This window comes from Microcaecilia unicolor, chromosome 4 (genome assembly GCF_901765095.1).
Source record: "Microcaecilia unicolor chromosome 4, aMicUni1.1, whole genome shotgun sequence".
NCBI classification, from domain to species: domain Eukaryota; kingdom Metazoa; phylum Chordata; class Amphibia; order Gymnophiona; family Siphonopidae; genus Microcaecilia; species Microcaecilia unicolor.
In genome coordinates this window covers 138,958,459-138,981,830 of record NC_044034.1, presented here as the reverse complement: position 1 = coordinate 138,981,830, position 23,372 = coordinate 138,958,459, and the positions used below count along the sequence as shown (strand labels likewise).

Genomic DNA, 23,372 nt, shown 5'->3' with positions numbered 1-23,372 from the left:
AATACTTACTGGCTGATCTTAAGAAAACCAGACTGACAAGTGGTTAGGGTGATGGACTTTGGTCCTGGGGAACTGAGGAACTGAGTTCGATTCCCACTTCAGGCACAGGCAGCTCCTTGTGACTCTGGGCAAGTCACTTAACCCTCCATTGCCCCATGTAAGCCGCATTGAGCCTGCCATGAGTGGGAAAGCGCGGGGTACAAATGTAACAAAAAAAAAAAGTACCACCTATTGTTCTTTTGTTATGTGGGCTGTCTTCCCAAAGTGGGGATAAGGTTTTCCTGAATGCTTGCTCAATACAGAAAAACTTTGTTTTCAAATCAAAGATATCTGAAAAGCATTTAAATAGCAATTGCTTGGGGCAGGTTGGAAAGGGGTTCATATTTTTTAAAACACACATACTTTTTCAAAACCAAGAACAAATAGGGTAGCAATAATTAGACCACTTGGAGTGTCTTTCTTTATAGGTCCACCTTTCTAGACTGAGTATGAAAATCGCTCAGTTTAAGGCAGAGTTGGTAAAAATTCAAAGCTTCTGCCCCATATAATAACAGTAGATGATGGCAGACAAAGACCTACATGGCCAATTCAGTCGCCCAACATATGTGTGCTTAATTTTGAGCTGACCATGCCATTTTCAGGGCACAGACTGTAGAAGTCTTCCTGGTATACTGGCTTAATTTTCAACTACTAGAGTCGCAGTTGAAGCCCGCTCCAGTCCAACAAGATCTATCTATCCATAATCAGGATACAGACCATAGAGGTCTGCCCAGCATTAGCCTTAGTTACCAACTACTGGATTTGTTGCTTAAGCACAGCTAAGTTTTTGATTTAATTCCTTTCCCATTTAAGAATCCTTTGTACTTATCCCCCACACATTCTTGAATTCTCTTACCATTTTTGTTTCCCACACCTCCTGCAGGAGGGCATTCCAGGCACCCACCACCCTCTCTTTGAAAAAGTACTTCTTAATGCTACTTCTAAGTTGACCCCTCTCTAACCTCTAGTTTTACTACTTACCCTTCTCTGGAAAAGGTTTGTATATTAATACCTCTCAAGTATATTAGCCATGACTTGCATTACCATTAGTTGCATGATTTTGCAAGTTTGGAAGATTACTTGCTTCTTGGACCCTTGCCATGTAGATGAGCTCAACAGTATAAGCCTAAAACCAGAAATTGATGCAGTCTTTTCTGTAAAGAATTTGTTTAAAAATTATTAAAATCACAAACATGGTACTGTTGGGTTTTTGGAACTTGAGTTTAGAAAATGGTGGTTTTACTGAGTGTGTGGCTCAGCAGTAATGTATGTGGAGGATTACTTCATTGTACAAACCACATAAGTTGGTCAGTAGCAGGCGGAGAAAATCTTAATCTAATAAACTATGGTAAAAATATATATATATATTGCATACTGAGAGGGTGGAGTGGGACTCTGAAGATTGGTAGTACAGGAAAATCTTATTTTTGAGTACATAAGTTATACTGGGGTAGACTAAATATCCATCTGGCCCAATATCCTGGTTTTAACAGTGCTAATCCAACTCATAAATACCTAGCAGGATACAAAAATGTAGTCAGATTCTGTGCTACCTACCCCTGGGGTAAACAGCGGCTTTCTTCAGGAACTTGTCCATGTCTGATATTAGGATCATCTTATAAGTTTCTACTGCAATTAAATGTTTACTAAATGAAAAGGAAATAAAGATTCAACTGGACTAACAGAGCAACCACACCACTTTATGCTAAAATAAAAGCAGTTTTGCAAGGGGATGTGTGTGTTTGCATTAACAGTTCATAGTTGTCAGTTTCACTTCCTTTTCTGCTCTGCTGTTCAGTCTGAAAGCCAGCGAAGTTTTAAAATCACACCTAGAAATAAGTATGTAAATCTGAATTAAACCAATTAGAGCACATATTCAAACAAGAAATAACGGTAAACTAGTGCTAGAACACCTTACGCAATGAATGTTTCCAGAAAATTTGTGAATTTGCCTGTGGTTCTTAATAAGATTTATGTTCTGAAGTATTGATTTCTGCATTCCAACAGGTTCAGCACTTTGGATCTGGGCTTCAGGAATGGAATGGAAAGTGTGGGCACGGAAGACAGCAAACATACATACCAGCCAGTGTTGCCAGCCGATCATTTACCTTTCCACATGGAAGTCCAAATCATACTACCGTTCATGCACAGTTGGCTGGAAGTACACATCTTGGAGGACAGCCTGCTATTCTTCAGTACCCCCAGTCTGCTGCCTTGAGTACTGCTGCACCTATAGCCCACATCCTAGGCTCTCAATGTACCTCAAGACCTATTTTACAACATCCCACCTACTGTTTCTCTCATCCCAGTGGCATAGTTCACCAGGTCACAGTCAGCATAAATCCCCGCCTTTTACCTTCCCCAACCGTCCATCAGACTCAGTACAAGCCAGTTATTCCACCACATTCTTACATTGCACCATCCCCTGCTTACACAGGATTTCCACTGAGTCCAACAAAACTCAACCAATACCCATATATGTGAAATTTCAGGAACTGTGTGTTGAGGAAGCTCAGTGATTATAAACATTCATTTGAAAAGAGAAAAAAAAAAAACATGGTGTTGAGTGAATACTAACCATGGCACAAGAAATTATTTTTCAAATCATGTAGACTTTGGTGCAATTTAAACAGTCTTGAGCTTTAAACGAAAACCTTCACTTTTAATGTGTTTTGCACATTTGATATATCTTGCATTTGGTTATGTTCTAGACAGGTGACTTACAGGAACAGAAGTCCAGTTTCTCTCCTGCTATTTTTTATAAAATTGCCTTCTAACTAGTGCAAGACACATCTACTTTTGGAAGCCATTCAGTGTAAAGAATTAGAGCAACAGATGCCCATGTGTTGGCAGTACAGTGTATGAGTGAACTGTTTGTGTTCTGTCTTAGTGTTTCAGTGTTATCATCTATCAAAAATAACAGCGCTCTTCACATTGCATGTGTCTTTTTTGCATGGGCAAAATCAAATTGCCTAGACGTTGCTCTTCATTGTCCTAATAATCTCAGCTGTATTGTAAAATGTTTCCACACATAGTGCCTTAAATATTTGAGGTTGTTGATGTTACTACTTCTGTATTAATGTTGAGGACTGCAGCACTTAAAAATTCAGATCTGCTACATTTTTATAGTGTAATGTATTTTTTGTTGTATTATTTTTGGTGGTGTGTGTTTCTTCCCAAGAGGATAGTATGTTTTGTTGTAGCTGAATTTTACTGTTCAGGATGGTTGAGCGTCAAGAAAAAAAAGTATTTCAAGCAGTAGACATTGATTTGGGTTTCTTTTTAATCATTTCATAGTATTGTATGAACGTAGAATACAGCATATTTCTGCTGTCGGAGCCACAATACAACCTGAGAAGTTTATTTTCAAGTTCACTGTCTAATTGAGTTCAATAAAATATTTAGATGCGCAGTAGGCATGACTTGATTAGAATATGACAAACGCAATTAATCATTAATTGATAGGGTTCCATCTTAGCTTGAGCAGACCATGCAGTATTGATAAGTAGTATCAAAATATTCGCTGTCGATGCTTGTCAAGATGTCTATTCTGTGTGCAGTTTTTCATTTATGCATGTGACAGGTTTTAGCCTTTCTACATTATAGTATTTCTTTGAGCTTGTTGATGTTGACTGCTTATTTAAATACATTCCGTCAGGGACATCAATCACATGCTTTTTATAAATTAGAAGATGCATATTTTTGTTTTAATGAAGCTGCTTTTGCAGCACCAAAGATTTAATCATCCATTTCTTATACAAAGGTAGCTATGTTTTGTAGAGACCTCAGTATGCTGTCGCATGTAGATGAGGATTCAAGAAATGATATTAAACAGATGACAACGTAGCTTATGGGTAAAGTAATAAGTTGTATCATTTATCTTGAATGTACCATAGATAAGCTGCTATATGATTGCCACTTTGGATAGCTGTGAAATTAGGTGATTAACTAGTTCTTGCATAACTTTCTTGTTTCATTACATGAAATAGAAGTGAAATTTGGTTATTTTGCTTTCATGTTTGGAGTGTCATTGTACCTACTGTATTGTAAAATAATGGAACTTAATTACCTATGTTATTTTTGGGTGTGTTTGCATCAGTATTCTCAATTAACTCAGAGCTCCATCACTGCATATAAATGGATGTATTTGTGTAACTTAATTTTTTTGTTTCCTTATTGGCATTGTGTTGACTTTTAAGAAGCTGCACCTTGCAGAATTGACTTAACTTTTCCTTTTTTTAATGTTTTTAATTCTGTACTACAACCTTAGCAGCATTGACTGGAATGAATATGACTTTTTTTTTTATTCATGATTTTGATTTATGGATTTCACACCGCTAAAATGAGACTGATTTAATAGTCAGTAAGCTAATGGGTAATACTTTTTCTTTACTCCCATAAATGCACGCAGTGTTTTATTTAATCAACGTGTGAAATATGTGCCTATATTTAGAACTTTTTATATTGCAAAACTGAAATACAACATAAAAAGATCTACCAGCAGGGTTGGATTTTCAGTTGCACTGGAAATGAAGGATTCTATTTTTCCACATTTCAGTGTTTTAGTAATGAACACTATGCATTTTGTACAGAAAGATATACAAACGTATGTTCAACAGAGTGTAGCCTTGATTAATTTGAGATCTCTACATGTGTGTTTGGTATAAGTATATGGAATCGAGGAAGTAAACATGTATGTATACACAGCTTTCTGTAAACTTTTGTCTCTGGCCTAAAAGGTTCCTTGTTTCTAATAACACATGTTTGTATTCTGGTACCACATATGATGGTATATTTCTTCATTTGGGGCCTCATGAACCCTAAGCTGTGGAATGTATTTGCTGTTTTACTGTGTGTTAACTTGAAAGCTGACTTAAAAGCTTGTGTTATTTTCCATACATCACAACATAAATCTTCACAGTAAAAGTTTGACATGAATGTACTGGAGAGGTACACTCTTGCTGCCTTTATTTTGGATTTTGGAACACGTAGGCATTTTGAGGATTGTTACCACAAATTTTGAGCAGTGAATGAAAACATCCTAATCCATTCATCATTGTTGATGAAATTATTTTATTTGAATGTTTTATTTTAAATAAAACACTGCATGACTACAGATAACATATTTGCATACTGATTTGCAGTTTTTATATTCCTTGTATTTGTTTTTAGCTATAATTCAGAGTGTTATTAATCTACGGTTGCTGTATTTAAGCCCTTTGCTTTTAATTGTTTAACAATCTACTGCTAATTTGAAATTTGTGTTAAGAGTAAAAGTTAAATCACACTGCAAGCTGTAGGAAGATCTGTTTAGAAATCCAGTAATGTAAACTTGATAAGTTTGAACTGTTACTGTTTAAGAATTTGTAGGACTTGTGGCTTTTTTTGCTTTTGATTTTTCTGCTACACTAGTTTAGCCATGTAGCAATTGCACTGTGCAATATTACGATTTGAGGACTGGGAAGATTTTTATGGATGTATGTCTTACAGTTTGCGATAGTGTTTCTTTCTAGTTCTCAGTGATTTAAATGTGACCAAGCCTTCTGTACTTTGTCACAAAAAGCGGGTTTTCCAGGTGACTATTTTGGTGAGTGTCAAAATAAGAATATATGGTGTATTATTGTCAAGATTGACTTTTGAATTAAAATATATATTGCAGCAAATAAGTTTGCAGAGTTTTATTTTGTCATTTGAATCTTTCCTATTTTTTATTGAAATAAAGCAAATATTAAAAAGCATAGGGGAAAAGCTGTTCAACATCTGTTAGATGCAGTTTCATAGGTTAACAGACCATGCTGTCTTCAGGACAGCAGCAGGCAAGAGCCTAGAATAAGCATGGGCAAAAGCTTTGGCATGAGCCACACTGTGGGGGCCCATGACTGGGCTTGGAGGGCTGGTGGGAATTTTAAGACCTCCCAGCAGAAATCTGAGTAAGAAGTTAAATATTTAGACTCAACTTCCCCTGCCTGCCTTGGGCTGCAGCAGGCTTCTAACAATGTAACTCTTTAACCTGTCTATTATTTTGAATCTGTTAAAAAAAAATCCTGCAGATAGTAATTGTGCATTAAAAATGTTGAAAGATGCTACGTTTAACTTAGTGCCATAGAGGTGGTCTTGGCTTCTTTTCACTTAGGGATTCATTATAACATGCAATTTGACTAGGGCTGCCTAAACCTTTGCACACAGCTCTCATGATTCACTTATTTTCTATGCATCTCATGCAGATCTCAGAAATAGGAATGATTTCCCAGAAAAGGGCTATTCCACCTGTAACCATCTATTGATATCTGTGTCTGAACCAAGATTAGAAATATGACCTAAAATCACAGAGCAGTCCAAAGGCATGGCTGCTGCAGGGGCAGGTCTGTCAGCGGTCACTCCACCTGTTAAGGATGGCCCTGCATGTCTACTGGCACCTTTTTGGCTAGGAAAAAAAGCACTGAAGAGACTGCAACAAATGCAAAACTCAAGAACCAGACTCTGAGCCACTGCAAAAAGAAATCAATGAATTTCCTCCTGTACTGAACAAAATAAAAGAAATGTACATTTTTGAAGCTGACACATTTCATTGTCTAAAACCTTTATTTTGGACCTTTGCTGCCCAGCCAGGTTGGTCCTGGTCTGTCTTTACTACTCCAAGAAAACAGTAGGGACAGATGATCTGCAAGATCCAGTGTGGTAAAATCAAAGGAACAGATCTGAAGAAAATCTTGTATTTTAAAAGGATTTTATTCACTACAATATGTGTAAAACCTAGGTATCACCTATGTAATAAAACAGTAGTTCTTTCTCTAGCACACCCTGCAGCACAATTTGTAACTAATCCAAGTTGTGCTGGAGAAAGAGGAGCTATTTTATCATAGGTGATACCTATGTTTTATACCTAATGGTCTTCTTTGCCCCCAGAGGTATCCCCGCAAAGAGCAAAACAGTCTTTACTACTTCCTCTTGCTGGTCTCTTTTCCTTTTCCTGGATCTCATTCCTAGTTCCTGTTTTCCCTTCCTTCTCTATATCTAACTCTGATGTTAATCCTTATATTTCATCTATTTCTTGATCTGCCGTTTTACCTAACTAGCTAGAGTTCATGCTGCCTTTGCCCTCTCAGCAGGGGGTATGCAGTAGGCTTGCATGGGCACGGGGTTCGTGTGGACAGAAGCCGTTCCTGTAGGGCACCCATGGGGACAGAAGCCGTTCCTGTGAGGCACCCGTGGGGATGGAAGCCGTTCCTGCGAGGCACCCATGGAAGTGTATGCCGCACTTGCACCAGCTTAAAGTACCAAGTGCTTTAAGTGTTGGCTGTTCCTTCTCCTTGCCTTTAACAGCACAGATGTGGAAAGGCTCCATTAAGGAGGTGGTAGAGACACAAATGGTGACAGAATTCAAAAAGGCATGGGATGAACACAGAGAATCTCCCATTAGAAAATGGAGGTTATAAAAGAACCTAAACTTAGATGAGTGGATGTGTCGAGTGACGCTCTGATGGTGATTCCAGCTGTGTTGAAGTAGGGCTGATTCTGAGAAGACTTGTATGGTCTAAGTCTCATAGATGGCAATCTGGTTTAGGATGGACTGGAAAGGGCTTAGCCACTTTAGTGCCTGGAACATGAGGATAGTGCTGGACAGACTTTTATGGTCTCTTTCTCACAAATGAGATACTATTAATCCTCTCTGCTCCAGGGCCTCATCTGACCTACTGGTCACATGTGGTGACCTCAGCACAGTGCCAGTGAATCGGAGACAAGTCTTTTATCACTAACTACCGTCCAGTAGCATTGATCCCGTTGGCAGTCAAACTGATGGAAAGCATGGTAACCAAACAACTTACAGATTACATAAACAAATTCTCAATATTAAATGAGACACAATCAGGTTTTCACCCCCTCCACAGCACTGAAACAGTTCTGATCACTCTCCTAGCCAAATTCAAGTAGGAAATAGCAATAGACAAAAACATTCTTCTCCTCCAATTCGATATGTCTAGTACATTCAACATGGTAAACCTTAATATATTAATAAGGTTACTAGATAAGTTCGGGATCGGTGGAAACATACTTAGCTGGATCAAGGGCTTCCGAACCACAAGAACATATCAAGTAAAATCAAACTCAAGCATATCATCACCATGAAAAGCAGACTGTGGAGTACCACAAGGATCACTGCTATCACCGATACTCTTCAACCTAATGATGACCCCTCTAGGCAAGTCCTTATCCAACAAAGGCCTTAACCCTTCCATATATGCAGACGATGTCATAATATACATTCCGTACAATGCCAAACTGACAGAAATCGCCAACGAAATCAAGCTCAGCTTGAACATCATGGACTCATGGGCAAATGCATTTCAACTAAAACTCAATAAAGAAAAAAAAACTCATTGTCTCATCCTCTCATTTATTTATTTTTGTTACATTTGTACCCCGCGCTTTCCCACTCATGGCAGGCTCTATGCGGCACGCAATGGAGGGTTAAGTGACTTGCCCAGAGTCACAAGGAGCTGCCTGTGCCAGGAATCGGACTCAGTTCCTCAGTTCCCCAGGACCAAAGTCCACCACCCTAACCACTAGGCCACTTCTCCACTCTATACAGCACGGACAACCCCACAAGTATCAACACCCCAGATTACACCCTTCCTATCTTAGACAGCCTGAAAATCCTTGGCGTTACAATAGACCGCAACCGAACACTAGAGAGCCAAGTAGCATCCACAACAAAGAAAATGTTCCACTCAATGTGGAAACTCAAACGCTTGAAACAATTCTTCCCGAGGAAAACATTTTGCAACCTGATACAATCAATGGTACTAAGCCATATAGACTACTGCAATGGAATTTATGCAGGATGCAAAGAACAAACCTTAAAGAAACAACAGACCGCTCAAAACACGGCAGCTAGGCTTATATTTGGAAAAACGCAATTTGAAAGTGCAAAACCCCTCCGCAAAAAACTACACTGGCTCCCAGTCAAAGAACGCATTGGCTTCAAAATCTGTACCCTGGTTCACAAAATTATCTATGGTGAATCCCCGGGATACATGACAGACTTGATCGACTTACCAACTAGAAACACATCAGAATCAACACGAATATATCTAAATCTGCACTACCTACGCTGCAAAGGACTTAAGTACAAATCAACGTACGTATACAGCTTTTCTACTACTACTACTACTACTTATTTCTATAGCGCTACCGGACTTACACTTGAACATGGAGAGACAGTCCCTGCTCGATAGAGCTTACAATCTAATTATGACAGGACATATCAGGGATAGGGGACAGTTGAAGGGTCAGGTTTAGGAGTTAAAAGCAGCATTGAAGAGGTGGGTTCATACAGCTTTTCCTACATAAGCACACAACTGTGGAACACATTACCAAAAGCCTTGAAAATGACATATGACCACCTAATCTTCAGGAAATCACTAAAAACTAACCTGTTCAAAAAGGCATACCTCTCTGATCCAACTTAAATGCCTGATCTCTGCAACACAACAAAACTAAAGTACGTAATGGACATAACTCTTTCATTGTACGATTCTCTAATGTGGCTGTGCCAAATGAACATTATCTTACCACAACATCACCTTGTATTTGTTCTCACCGGAGCCTGCAAACACCTCTTCGGTACTATGTAAGCCACATTGAGCCTACAAATAGGTGAGAAAATGTGGGATACAAGTATAACAAATAAATGTGCACACCAGTGTGTTCCAAGTTCCAACTGCAGCTCGAATCCAGAGAGAGACAGAGAGCCGAAGGGAATTTTTTTCTTGTACCATTAAATTCTTGCAGGGACCGGTGGGGATGGGTAAGATTTCTGTTCCCATGCAACTCTCTAGTATGCAGTAAGCCTTTCCTCATATCTGCTGCTACCACAGCAGCAATGACAAAACCTGAAGCAGTCTCTGGGTTGCAGGCTCTGCTGGTCTTCCAGCCCACTTTCATTTCAACTTCCTGTTCTGAGGCAGGGGACCTGCAACGCTGACAGTGTGCACAAACATTTAGGTTGTTTTGCCACTGCTGGTCTGGAGAAGTAGCAGCCACGGCGGCCAGAGGAGCAAAGGTAGATAAGAGAGGGGATATGCTGGATGGGATGGTGGAGAGAGAGAGAGAGAGAGAGAGGGGGGGGGGGGGGGGGGAAGGGTGATGATGGGAAGGTGGAGGAAGAAAGGTTGGGGAGACACTGGATGGGGGAGGAAGAGAGGGTAGAGGCTGGATGGAAAGGTGGGGTGCTGGATGGAAGAGAGGAGAGTTGGTGGGGGAACAAGAGGAATGAAAATAGGGGGGAAGGATGGAAAGCTCTAGGTAGATATTTTTATTATTTTTTTATTACATTTGTATCCCATATTTTCCCACCTATTTGCAAGCTCAATAAAAAAAAAAAAAAGAAACTGAAGTCTGGATAGGAAGAATGAAAATTGTACAGGAGCAGAAAACAAAATTTGAAGAAAGCTGAAAGGAAAATGTGGCGAGCATAATTACAAGAGTTAAGAGAAGATGGAGGAAAGCAGACACTGAGACTTTGGCAAACAATTAGAAAAATAAAATGACCAGACAACAAAACTAGAAAATATTTTTAGTTTCTATTTTGTGGTTAGAATATGTTTGAATTGCCCATTTCAAAATCTCTCCTATTTGAAGCTGGAGGGTATTTGATTTAAATTTGTTTAACTTAGGTACTTAACTTGAAGTTAAGAAAGACTGAGCTAGTCCATTTCCACTCTCTGGAATGAGCAAATCAAGATCAATGTTGTATCACCTCCTACCTTTATGCAATGAGTTTATCTAGTCGGCAGGCTAGATGGACCATACATGTTGTTTTTTTTTTTTTTAATCTGTTGTCATCTACTCTGTTACTGTTTCTTCCTCTTCTCATATCCCTCACTCTTCTGCTTTTCTCCATTACCCCCTCCATCCCTATCTTCCCCTGTATAGGCCTCCCTCTAACCCCCTAGACTTCTACCTTTTCTCTCCCTTCTTCTCTGGGCATCATTCTGGCCCCTTTTACAGATTTCAAGGTTAAGAATTGACAGGCATTGGCCTTCATCAGCACAATGATAGCCACTTCTTTAATTGTGTGGGTTTGCGTGCATAAATGTTGGAAGGGGAAGCATAGGTACCATGGCACCCCTCTCCCCCCCCCCCCAATTGTGCCTGTTATCTTCCCTGTAGTACCTCTTTCCCTTCCTTCAGCAGCTCCTCCTGCAACTCTTCATTTTTTTTTTTACCAAGCGCCCCCCCCCCCCCCCCCCCCCCCCGCCCTTAAGAAGATAGCATGTGTTACTGAATAGCTGCCACAGGAACATGCACGTCAGACTCTCTGCAGCACCTCTTCCACTGCTGAGAGCTAGAACCAGTTCGTTTTTTCTAGCAAATACAGGTGCCAGTACTCAAATGCTAGGCCACCCTTCAAGGGTGGGTAATCACTGAGTGATCCATCCCACAATAGCCAGGCCCCCTGCAACCAGTCACAGCACCTATGCCAAGGCAGAATTGGTGTGTATAGCCTGGGGGGGGGGGGGTGTCATTAAAACTTGGGGTCCATGGGTCAAATTTAGCAGACAATGGAAAAGGTGCCGGTACTCAGGTAACCCCCTCCCCTTCAAAAAAAAAAAAAAAGCCCTGGCTAGAACCCTCTGACCCATTCTGAGAGGCTTAAGGTGTCACGAGGGATCTACGGTTCTTAGGGCCAGAAGAGGTTCTGCAATTGCTCTGGATGTGTCTATGTTCCGGTGTAGTATCTGCTCTAGCTGTTCCCTTCCCCTACTGTCTTTTGGCATGCTGCTTGCCCGCTCCAGGAGGAGCAGCAGCAGAGGGGTGGGGGGAGAAAAGGGCGTGAATCTGGATTACCTGCGGGAGCGGGAAAAATGGTGGTGGTGGTGGTTTGGAGGGGGGGAGTTAGGTCAACAGGCTCCAACTGTTGGGACTAGTGCGGCATTATCTCTTTATCATGACTCTCCCCAAAGCGAAAGGTATTCAAGTGCCTGTGTCCATACAGGACTAGTAGCAGAGTTCTCTCGTGTGTGTCCTGCTCCCTGCCAATCTCTCTCTCCTCTCTGTTTTGGCAGCTTTCACTCTTTCTCCATCCATTCCTCCCTCCTCCCCTCTGTCTCCTGCGACCTGTTTTTTCTTCTCAATGAAGAGCTGTTTCTCCGCTGCAGCAGCGATCGCCGCCACAAGCTTGCGAGAGCCGCTGCCGAGCCCCCCACCCCCTCCCTCTCCCTTCTCCAACACAGCCTGGCCGGGATGCAGCCTTCTGTAATGCATGGAAACCTGGCTGCAAAGGGAATGGGAGCCGGAGCCCGGGATCCCTTCTCTTGCAGTGCAATGAACCGATTCTAGTCTCCGATGGGTGTTAGGGGTGAAGACCGGCTGGACGTGTGGCACCCAGGCACACGCACGAGACCTGAGCTTCGGGCACCATGTTCTGATCGGCAGAGCTCCGAGCCACACACGGCTACGATCATTACCATGTGGATTGGCGTGATCTTTGTTTTGTTTCACCCTGCACTGGCTCAGACGGGTAAGAATATGATTTGCTTGATAGAAGGAAAAATCTTGCAGAGTAGTGGGGAAGCAGAAGAAAGCCGAACGACAGCAACGTTTGCTGTTAAAGACACAAGATATTCAAAAAAGGCAGAATCCGTTTTGATTTTTTTGCAGCCTTATCGGTGTGGTGTGAATTGCTACCAGAAATGCATTTGCTGGACAATTTGTATAGATTGGGATTACTTAAGGTTAGCCAGATTTTGCCGGTGCATCGAATGGAAGGGTTCAGGAGTTACTATTTAGATAATATAGTAGGGTTTTTTTTTAATTTTGTTAGTCCTTTAGACTTCATCCTCAAGCATAATGGAAAACGTTTTTTTGCCAAACCCGGAGCCTGATTTTGTCTGCTTTCGGAAGGTTGTGCAGTCAAAGGGCCGCATTGTTTCTGGAAGAATGGGGGCTGCATAAAATGCAGCCGCACACTGCAAGAAACTGCAGGATTTCGAAAGCAATTGATGTACTGCACGTTTGTAGCAGACCCATCTATGGGAATCGATGTCATTTTTAATACGACAAAATGGTCCCCAGTCCGCAGGTGGAGATTGATTATACTGTATCTGCTGATCGTGCATAGAATATTTAAAGCGAAATGCAAATCTGTGCTCACACTGACCAAAGCTATAAATGATGACCCCCCCCCCAAAAAAAAAAAACTTACTCTGTTTTTATAAATTCTTTAGGACCTTGCGACGTGAATGTTAACAGTAGGATTGTATTTCATCAGTGTAAGATGATTTGCTGTGCTGCTGGGCCTATCTCTGGTTGCCTTGGGTAATATTTGAATTGCTGAAGGGACTCTGGTAAAGGTATTTCTCTTTCTGGAAAGGCAAACTAACAAGCATTGATCGTCACTTCATAAGACCTAGCTACTCTGTTTCCTCTGATTTTAATTTTTTTTTTTTTTTTTTTTAGAACTTGGTTTTAAAGAGAGAGTACAAAAATAATGGCCTTAATTTTCATACTTTTTTTTGTCCTTGCAGAGAAGTGAATCTTATAAAATTGTCATGTCTTTTTGTTTCCACCCCCTCCCTCTTTAACTTTGAAGTGTTTCTCCAATTTGTGCCACCCTTTCCCTGTAACCCCCAACACCCCTTAAACAGAATTCTTGTTTTGTCTTAAAAACAAACCCCTAGAGGAAAACAGGTCAGGTTAATTGAAATCTGAGAGATTACATGTCATAGGTTGTTCCTCATCCATGCATTTCTAAAGCTGCCCCCCCCCCCCCCCCCATTGCTCCATAGTCAAAACCATGTGCATCTTGAACTGTTCACACATCTCCTTGCTGGATAGAAACTAGATTTTGTTTTTTAATATCCTAACACTACTTTTTAAATATTCCTTCCCTTCCTCTCTCTTCCAAGAGTCTGCTGTTCTGCATCAGCAGATAAACTCTCTTAGAATTCACTTACATTCTGAATGATGAAAGCAGCTTTGAAAAACTTGAAATGCTCCTCAGTAATGTCAGGTAATCGGGATTGTATCAATGCTCAAGTTTATTTGAGGTTACCACCTATAATTTAGAACAGCTGAAGTGGTTTACAATAAAAGAAATAATGGGGAAAAAATAAGCAGAAAGAAGAGGAACGGACGCAAAAGGGAAAACTATAATGGCAATAAAATCTTGCTCTACGGTTGTTGCTCTGATCTTATGGAATGTTCTTTCTTTAGACATTTGATCTGAACCAGGGGCGTATCTGAGGTTCAGCGGTAGGGGGGGCAGGGGCTAGAGTGAGGGGGCACATTATAGCCCCCCTGGCCACCGCTGACGACCCCCCCGCCGCCGTCGTCTTCAACCCTCCCCCACCGTCGCCGTCACCTACCCCCACTGAGCTCCGCTTCCTCCTGCCTGCCGGTGCCTTTTACTTCAGCTGGCGGGGGACCCCAACCCCCACCAGCCCAGCCGAGGTCTTGTTTAAGTTTTCTTCCTCATGCTGTGCTGTTAAAAGCTGTATCCCTTCCCTTCCAGTTTCGGACGGAGTCTGATGTCGTAGCACGTTGTACGTGCAGGACATCAATGTGCTGCGACGTCAGACTCTGTCCGAAACTGGAAGGGAAGGGATACAGCTTTAACAGCACAGCACGAGGAAGAAAACTTAAACAAGACCTCGGCTGGGCTGGCGGGGGTTGGGGTCCCCCGCCAGCTGAAGTAAAAGGCACCGGCAGGCAGGAGGAAGCGGACCTCGGCGGGGGTAGGTGACGGCGGGGGAGGGTTGACGACAGTAGGGGGGTCCAGGGCGAAATCTGCGGGGGCCCAGGCCCCTGTGGCCCCACGCAGATACACCCCTGATCTGAACCGTCATTAAAAACATGTATTTCACACAGGTGTTCATCAGCTTGCATGCAATAGCTAGTGCTGTTCTTCGTTCAGGCTTCCTGGTAGCAGATTCCTCTTGATTTAAACACTGTCTTGTTTTTTATGTTCCTTTTATAGTATAATTATGTGTGATTCTTTGCTTTCCTTTTTTATTAGTTAATTTGCATTTTGTAGTAGTTGAGGGTTTTTTTTCTTTTACGTTTTGACCACATCTGGTAGTATCTAAGCGGAATTGGGGATGAGTTGGAACAGTCAAAGGTTGCTTTTGAGAGGCTCAAGTGGGCAGGAAGGGACTTAAGGAACCAACAGAAGACAGAAAGGCTGCCTGCTGAATTATCCTTAAAAACAATATCATTGTAATGCAGGGTTTCTGAAACGACAGCAATCTGTTTCTTTGTACGTACAAACATATGTATTGAATTCATTCATGCAAAGGATATATTTAGTTTGTAGTTTGTAAAGCTACTGTGAGGTCAGGTCCTTGTACACTAACGGTCGCTTCTGTAAATGGTTTTGTAAATGGCCTTCTTTATAAGTGTGTATTCTGGAACATACCCATCCATCTAGTTTTTCAAGTTCAGTGTGCAGTTTTTCTGGCGTAAACTGAAAAGAGGAGGAGGAGCCAGTGTCTGAACACAGAACACGCTCCTTGAAAAGGAAGATCTGAGAATGTCTCTGGAGATTTTGTGTACTCTGTGGCACCCACCTTTCCAATCGTGTTCCATTTTTGCCAGAATGTAGAACATTTTTATTCTCTTATAGTATAAACAAATTATTTTCCACAGACACACAATATGTACCATGTGTACTTCACGTAAGGTAGCAGTTATGGCATCAAATCTTTACTATGGACTAGGAAGGAAAAAGGCCTCAAAGAGCTCCAGGACAATATCAATCCTTTAGAGCTAAACAGATCAATGAGATCAATTCTTCATCATCGGCCACCAAAAAAACTTCCAAAATTGCGACAAATTGTATGTGCTTAACCAATCTTTCTTAATAAATGATCAACAGAATATGTTTGCACCTAAAAATATTATTATGAAAATATTTGCAATCTATCCTACTACTACGATATGCTGTGGTATACTGGAAAGTTGAGAAATACCAACACTTATCTTATTCAACATTTTTATTCAACTTTCCTAGCTACAGGAAATATTCTGCTTGAGTAGAGTGTAAGCTCTGTCGAGCACGGATTGTCTCTTTATGCCCAGTGTACAGCGCTGCATATGTCTAGTAGTTCCATAGAAATGATAAGCAGTAGTAGAGTAGATGTGGAAAGCATAATAGGCAACAGGTTGTCTTCTCTTATCTGAAAAAATTAAAAAATCACAAAAAAATCATTTTCAGTATTCAGTAGTAGAAATGTAGGACATGGTTCCAGAGGACAGGAGCTGGTTTAAAGTCATCATACCTGCTGAGCAGACCTTAATGCTGGGTATGTTAATGAATTGTCACAGACAGGAAGAATAGTGTAATCTATTTAGTGCAGTAAGTTACAGGGCCTGAGGCAGTAGTGAAGTCATGAGACCAGCCAAATGATATTAGTATATAAAAACACTGGACAGTATGTTGTAGGAACATACCAAGACCATCTACACTGCCCTCCAGAAGTGCAGCCAGGTTTTGAGGTCAGGAGGAGCAGACCTTTTAAAAAAATAGACACTAGTGTGAGGCTGAAGGTCTGAGCTGCATAGGCTCCTTTTCATCTAAAATCCATTGGGGGGTGGGGCAGTCACTCCCCTTGATCTCTTCTGCTGGCGGGGCCTGGGGGGGGGGACCCCTGCCAGCCTGCTCTTCCAGGTCCTTCCCCATCCTCCAAGGGGGGCCTGGTGCTGGAGTTTTTTCTCTCCTGCTCCTGTTGGGATGCAATCACCTGGGTCCCATCAGGAGCAAGAGAGAGAGAGAGGGACCCCAGCACCAGGCCCCCCTTGGAGACCCAGGCCTGGGTAATTTTGCCCCTCCGCCACCCCCTCAGCAGCCCTGGGAGCATCCTGAGAAGGTATAAATGTGGTTTTGTTTTAGCTGTGATTTCTGAAGGTTTGATGGGGGAATTTTCTAAAGGCAGAGCAGATGCCAACTGAATCCAGATTTACTCAACAAAGTTGATCCAGTACTGGGTTTACCCCATTGCATGTACTACTACTAATCATTTCTATAGTGCTACTAGACATACATATGCAGCGCTGTACACATTATATACAGGTACTTTCTCTGTCTCTAGGGGTGCTCATAATCTAAGGTTTTTTTTTTTTTTTTTGTACTTGTGGCAATGGAGGGTTAGGTGACTTGCCCAAGGTCACAAGGAGCTGCTGTGGGAATCAAACCCAGGTTGCCTGGATCAAAGCCTGCTGCACTGACCATTAGGCTACTCCTCCCATGTAGGGACTTGTCTTGCTTTTCTTATTGAATGCAAGGGGGAAATCAGAACTACAAGTCCCTGCATGCAATGCAGTAAAGCCAGAACTAGATCCCCTTGGCAACCTTATGCCAATGTGCCTGTTTATGAAATAGGCCTGCTTGAACTTTCAGCCTAGGTAGCAATTATAAAATTACACTCTAGGGTGCTACGGTAAAGTTGTTCTCGTTCTCTCTCTCTCTTTCTCTCTCTCTGCCTCTCCTAATGGTCTACTCATTTCTCTGCTGTTACTTAATTCTTGTTTGGCTTCTGGTTCAAACCTCGCGGAACTGCCCCTCTCATCAGCCCTGAACTTCCTGCCCTCTTTGGAGCAGTGATACCCAGTGGTTATCTGCTTCTTTTTTTTCCCTTGAGGTTAGAACTCACAGTGGTCTCCTGTTTCTTCTACCCATCTGGGTTCCTGCAGGAGTGAGATTTTCTGTTTATCACACTGACTTTCCTGCGGGTGAGTCCTGAAGTGACAAACTAGAGTGGAAACTGAACGATGGTTATCATAGGATTGTGAAAGTTTACCTACTCTTCGTAAGGTAAACTATTGGTATAGAGACATCTTTCTTGAGGACCGTTAGTGCTTTTGTAAATTATATTGTAAAGGAGCTGGATCAGATACTGTCATACCGTATAACCTCAAAAGGAAGAATTGAAAATGTGTGGAATACTGTGTGCCTAGAGCAATGATTCCTAAATGTTTTATTATGATGGAACCCCTAAAATATTTTTTCATATCATGAGGAATCCTCAATTTATGTAAATACATATGTCATCTGCACTGGGATTTGATATATTGTCTTTCTGTGATTACAATCAAAGTGGGTTTTCTTATTTTGTACCAGGGGATCACTTGCAAGTCTGTCAAGTGCTGAAAGTAAATTTCTTCATCAGGTACTTTTTAGTCCTCTTACATTCAGCAGGCTTTCTTGGTGGTTTTGACAGAAACCACCAGATCACCATAATCAGGGCTCAAAACGATATTCTTTGGGCTGAGAGACTGCAGAGCTCTTCCCCTCCCCCCCATGAAGGTGGGAGTTTGAGGGGGCTGATTTGGGGGCCCCAATCGGGGCCTGGGACACGATGGGGCTCATTTTCAAAGGATTTAGACTTTAAAACATTCCATAGGTTGCTATGTAACTTTATAAGTCTAAGTGCTTTGAAAATATGCCTCTATATGTTCCAGGTCCTAACTGATTGTCTTAGAAGGGCTCGAGGAATTTAAGAGTTTTGCTCCAGGGTCTTTGGCAGGGCCAGATTTCTCAGGGGGCTTGGCCTGAGTTTGCAAGTGGGCCAGGCTACACAATGAGGGCTCTGATTATGATTTGGGACAAATTCTGCCTCTTGAAACCAAGGAAAAGATGAATGTAGACAGTGTGGAGGATAAGCAGGTCTCTTCAGATCTCCACATTTCTATGTCCACCCAGCATCCAGGATCTCATTCTTGAAGGTCTTTGCAAACCTAGGCCCTTTCCATTGTATTGTGCCTTCTCTCAAATGGTTTTAGTAGAGTGGGAGTTGCTGAATAGGGTTCGCTGGGGCACTAAACTCATGGGCAGGCTCTATTCCCCTTTGCAGGAGGATCTCAACAGGTTTCTCCATTTCACTAAGTGTATACTCTGGTGATTCCGTTCACCAAAAAGACTACTCTCCCAGACAAAGGCGGCTCATCCTTTAGGGATGTTCATCATGGCAAGGTGGAGTTGTTTCTCCAACAAACTTTTAATGCTTCAGCTCTTGGCATACAGGCTTCTGTCTGTGGCAGCTACGTGGCCAGGGCTCTTGTGCAGTACACACAGCAGTTACCCACCTCAAAGAGGTGGACAAGTTGCATTTGGGGGTGACTTTTCTGGCAGATGCTCTTTGTGACTTCATGTGTTTGTGTTCTTATTCAATGGCAGTTGTGGTGTTGGTGCATAGATGGCTGTGTGAGTGTGTTAGCCTCACATGGTAGAAGAAGAAACAAGACTGTTCCTGTTAGAAGTCTGAAATAGGAATAATTTATTTCAGCATGGTATTCAGAATTAGAGGAGCCAACAGATGTGTAGCAGAATGGCCCAAACTTAAAGGGAATGCAAGAGGGAAGAGGAGGTGGCCCAGGATTTAAGGAAAGGAGTGAGATGAACAGTCAAAAGACCTCAGACTACAGGAGTTGGGGGTTAGATTATAGGGGCAAACCAAGCACCTGATGAAGGACTGATGAAAAACTCAGGCTAGATGCATTTAGTCCAATCGTGTATCACCTACATCTTTGACCATATCTCTACCTTTTTATACTGGATCAGATCAGTCTACTAGTATGAGATTTTCATAAAATAATCTACACTGGGAACATGGCCAGAGTTTACAGGAATCTGGAATTATTATTTGGCAAGTTTGAGCAGGGCTCTGGGCTTCCTTTTGATACTGGAAGTTGCAGCAGTGCTGAAGTTTCCCAGCTCTGCCTACTCCGTTTGAAGTATATGTAGGCCAACAAATAACAGCCCTTTCCAATTTTTATCCAAACTAATAATGTATCCTATTAGCCTAGAAACAGAGAAAATTATGGACTATCCAGTCCACCCATCCATTAACAGCCACTTTCTATTCCTCTCCTTTCCTATCTCATGTGCTTGTTTCACGCTTTCATGAATTCAGATAAAACCATCGACTCTACCACCTTCACCAGGAAGCAGTTCCCTGAATCTACCTCCTCTGCAAAGAAGTATTTCCCTATATTACTCCTATCTCATTCATCCTATGCCTCCTCATGCCAGAGCTTTCATATCTTCCTTCTCCCACCTTTCTTCCAAAGTATACATATCGAGATCTTTAAGCCTGTCCCCATAAGCTTAATGAGTAAGACCACTGACCATTTTAGTAGCTGCCCTTTGGACTGACTCCATCCTGTTTATTTCTTTTTCAAGGTACGGTCTCCAGAATTGTACACAGTACTCTAAATGGGGCTTCACCAGAGGCATTATCCCCTTTTTTCCAGCTGGTCATTCCTCTTCCTGTGCACATAGACATCCTTGTGGATTTCGACATTGTATTTTCTACAGAGAAGGGCAATAAAAATGATAAAGGGAATAAGTTGACTTCCCTATGAGGAAAGAGGCTAGGGCTCTTCAGCTTGGAGAAAAGATGGCTGAAGATAGAGGTCTATAAAATACTGAGTGGAGTGGATCGAGTAGACATGAATTGCTTGTTTACTCTTTCCAAAACTACAAGGACTAGGGGGTACCTAATGAAGCTACTAAGTAGTAAATTTAAAGCAAATCAGAGAAAATGTTTCTTCACTCAATGTGTAATTAAACTTTGAAATTCATTGCAAGAGAATGTGGTAAAAGCAGTTAGCAGGGTTTTAAAAAGGATCAGACAAGTTAATAACAGAAGAATGTAAGAACAGCCATACTGGGTCAGACCAATGGTTCATCTAGCCCAGTATCCTGCTTTGAATGGTGGCCAGTTCAGATCACAAGTATCTGACAGAATACAAACAATTTTTAAACCCAAATACTCAAACCACTGATACCATATCTTCTGGCAATGAGTTCCAGAGCTTAAATATTCATTGAGTGAAAAAAAATATTTCCTCTTGTTCATTTTAAAAGTAGTACCATGTAACTTCCTAGTCTGTACTTTTTTAAAAGAGTAAAAAAAAAATCAATTTACATTTACCTGTTCTATACCACTCAGTATTTTGTAGACCTCTATCATAGCCACCTTCAGCTATCTCTTTGCCAAGCTGAAAAGTCCTAACCTCTTAACCCTCTCCTCATATGGGAGGAGTTCCATCCCTTTAATCATTTTGGTCACCCTTCTTTGACCCTTTTCTTATTTATTTGTAGGGATTTATTAACTGCCTCTATGAAGAGATTCACCCAAGGCGGTGTATTGTTTAACATCAAACTTTAAATTCTGTTAACAGTATAACGATAGTAAAATGAACAAGTATAAACATAAATACAATGAGAAACCTAACATGAAGCGGTATCAGAAATATACACATTTAACATTGCTGAAATTCAAATAACAGAGATATGATACGATGTAAGCATAATAGCGATGGAATATCCAGTAAGCACACAATTAGAACATTCAAATAACATTTCTTTAATACTCATGCTTTTCTACAATACAGCTTACCATATAGCTGAGGATATATAGATGGAGACAAGATGCATGGTACAGAGTCAGTTGGGATAAATGGGTGGCTAAGCTAAAGGCAAGTTCTTTGTACAGTTGATCAAGATAAAAGGAACTGGCCTGTGTTACATTATGTGTAGGAAGCTAGTTTTGCTATAATTTTTTTTTTTTGTTAAGATCCGGCAACCAGAATTGCACACAATACTCAAGGTGTGGTCGCACCATGGAGCGATAGAGGCATTATAATATTGTCTTATTTTCTATCCCTTTCCTAATAATAATAATTTTCCTGCAAGAAAAGTCCATAAGCCATTATTAAGATGGACTTGGGAAAATCCATTACTTATTAAGCAGCATAAAATCTATTTTTCGTCTTTTGGGATCTTGCCAGGTCCTTGTGACCCAGATTGGCCACTGTTGGAAACAGGATACTAGGCTTGATGGACCTTCAGTCTGTTCCAGAATGGCAATGGTTATGTTATACTCTAAATAATAATGAATTAGGGCTTGGATAATCTTCAATAAATTATCAACGATAAAGTGTATATCTGACATCCAAATAATGATAGTTATGAGTGATGCACAGTTTAAATGAGGAAAAAGCCTAAATCACCAAGGAGAACTCCTATGTTGGTCAGCCAACTTAAAGCAAATAAGGACTGCAGCATTTAATGAACACAGCTAGTCGGTTGATCACGGACCCTGAGGCAGTCACCGAAACTCAGGCCGAAGTCAGGCTGTGGAAGGTGGATACGACTTAACAGCTGTCCTAAGATAAGTGCAAGATTAATGCAACTTAGTGCCTCTAAGATTTAATCATTAGGCTCAAGTGTGAAATGTTAATTCAAGAGATTTAAGAGGTTTTTAGCCCGTGATGATTCCGAGGTGGCTCCTTTAAGTTGGCTGTCCAACATAGGAGTTCTTCTTGGTGACTGAGGCTTTTTCCTCATTTAAACTGTGCATCACTCATAACTAGCATTATTTGGATGTCAGATATACACTTTAATGGTTATGTTATGCTATCACATACAATCACATCCAAGTCCCTCTCCTTTTTCATTCACAGAAATACTTCACCCCCTAAACTGTAGCGTTCCTTCAAGTTTTTGAAGTTCAAATGCATGGTCCTCAATTTTTTAGTATTTGCTGCCATATTCTGGATCATTTTTTCTCATGCTGTCCATACCATTAGGGATGTCTACCATATTGTAGATTTTGGTATCATCCACAAACAGGGAAATCTTACCAGACAAGCCCGTCCTCAATATCACTCACAAAAGCATTAAAAAAAAAAAGATCTGGACCATACTGGAGTCATGGAGTAGGGAAGGGTGAACCTTGAGGAGAACTAAATATGCATGGGTTGATTTCTCAGATTCCAAGTTTAATGTCTGCTGCAGAGTTGCGCCAATATTGCATTCTACATAGATCGTATTTTTCTTTAAAACAAGCCTATAAGCAGAGGAGTAGCTAGGTGGGATGCAAGGAAAATGGCTGCTCCCTGTAATGCTGTGGATTTACAGCCTGTCTCACTAACACAGACTGCTCAATCATTACCGTGGATTCTTTTGGACTTGTAACAAGTAAATGAAACCTTTATTAGAGGAGCTAAATTCTACAATGATTAAGGTATATACAATGATTAGCTATATACACACAATAATGAGAAACAATCATTGTCACTGGTCTCTACATCTAAGCAATGCAAAGAGTTATTAGACCAGGAAATGAAGCAATAATATACTATACATACAACATCACTGGTCTCCATCATCCAGGCTCTTATCATCAGCTGGGGGGGGGGGGGGCGGTTCACAGCGAGAGCTAGGAGCTTCAGACCAGGAACAGACCCTCTGCACGACAAGTCTCCCACAGATGAACCCCCACCCTGCTCTGACAAGCCCTCCCTTTTATTAGGCTCTGAGCCCATGT

The 23,372-nt window shown here is 41.3% G+C and overlaps 1 protein-coding gene across 1 annotated transcript in view; it reads left to right on the top strand.

The window, feature by feature from the left end:
• HIPK3 (homeodomain interacting protein kinase 3) overlaps positions 1-5,699 on the top strand; it is a 283,073-nt gene extending 277,374 nt beyond the window's left edge. The window contains 1 exon segment of the mRNA XM_030200637.1: positions 2,047-5,699. Coding sequence (XP_030056497.1) covers positions 2,047-2,523 — 477 coding nt within the window. The 3' untranslated portion in view covers positions 2,524-5,699.
• Positions 5,700-23,372: the final 17,673 nt, after the last annotated feature.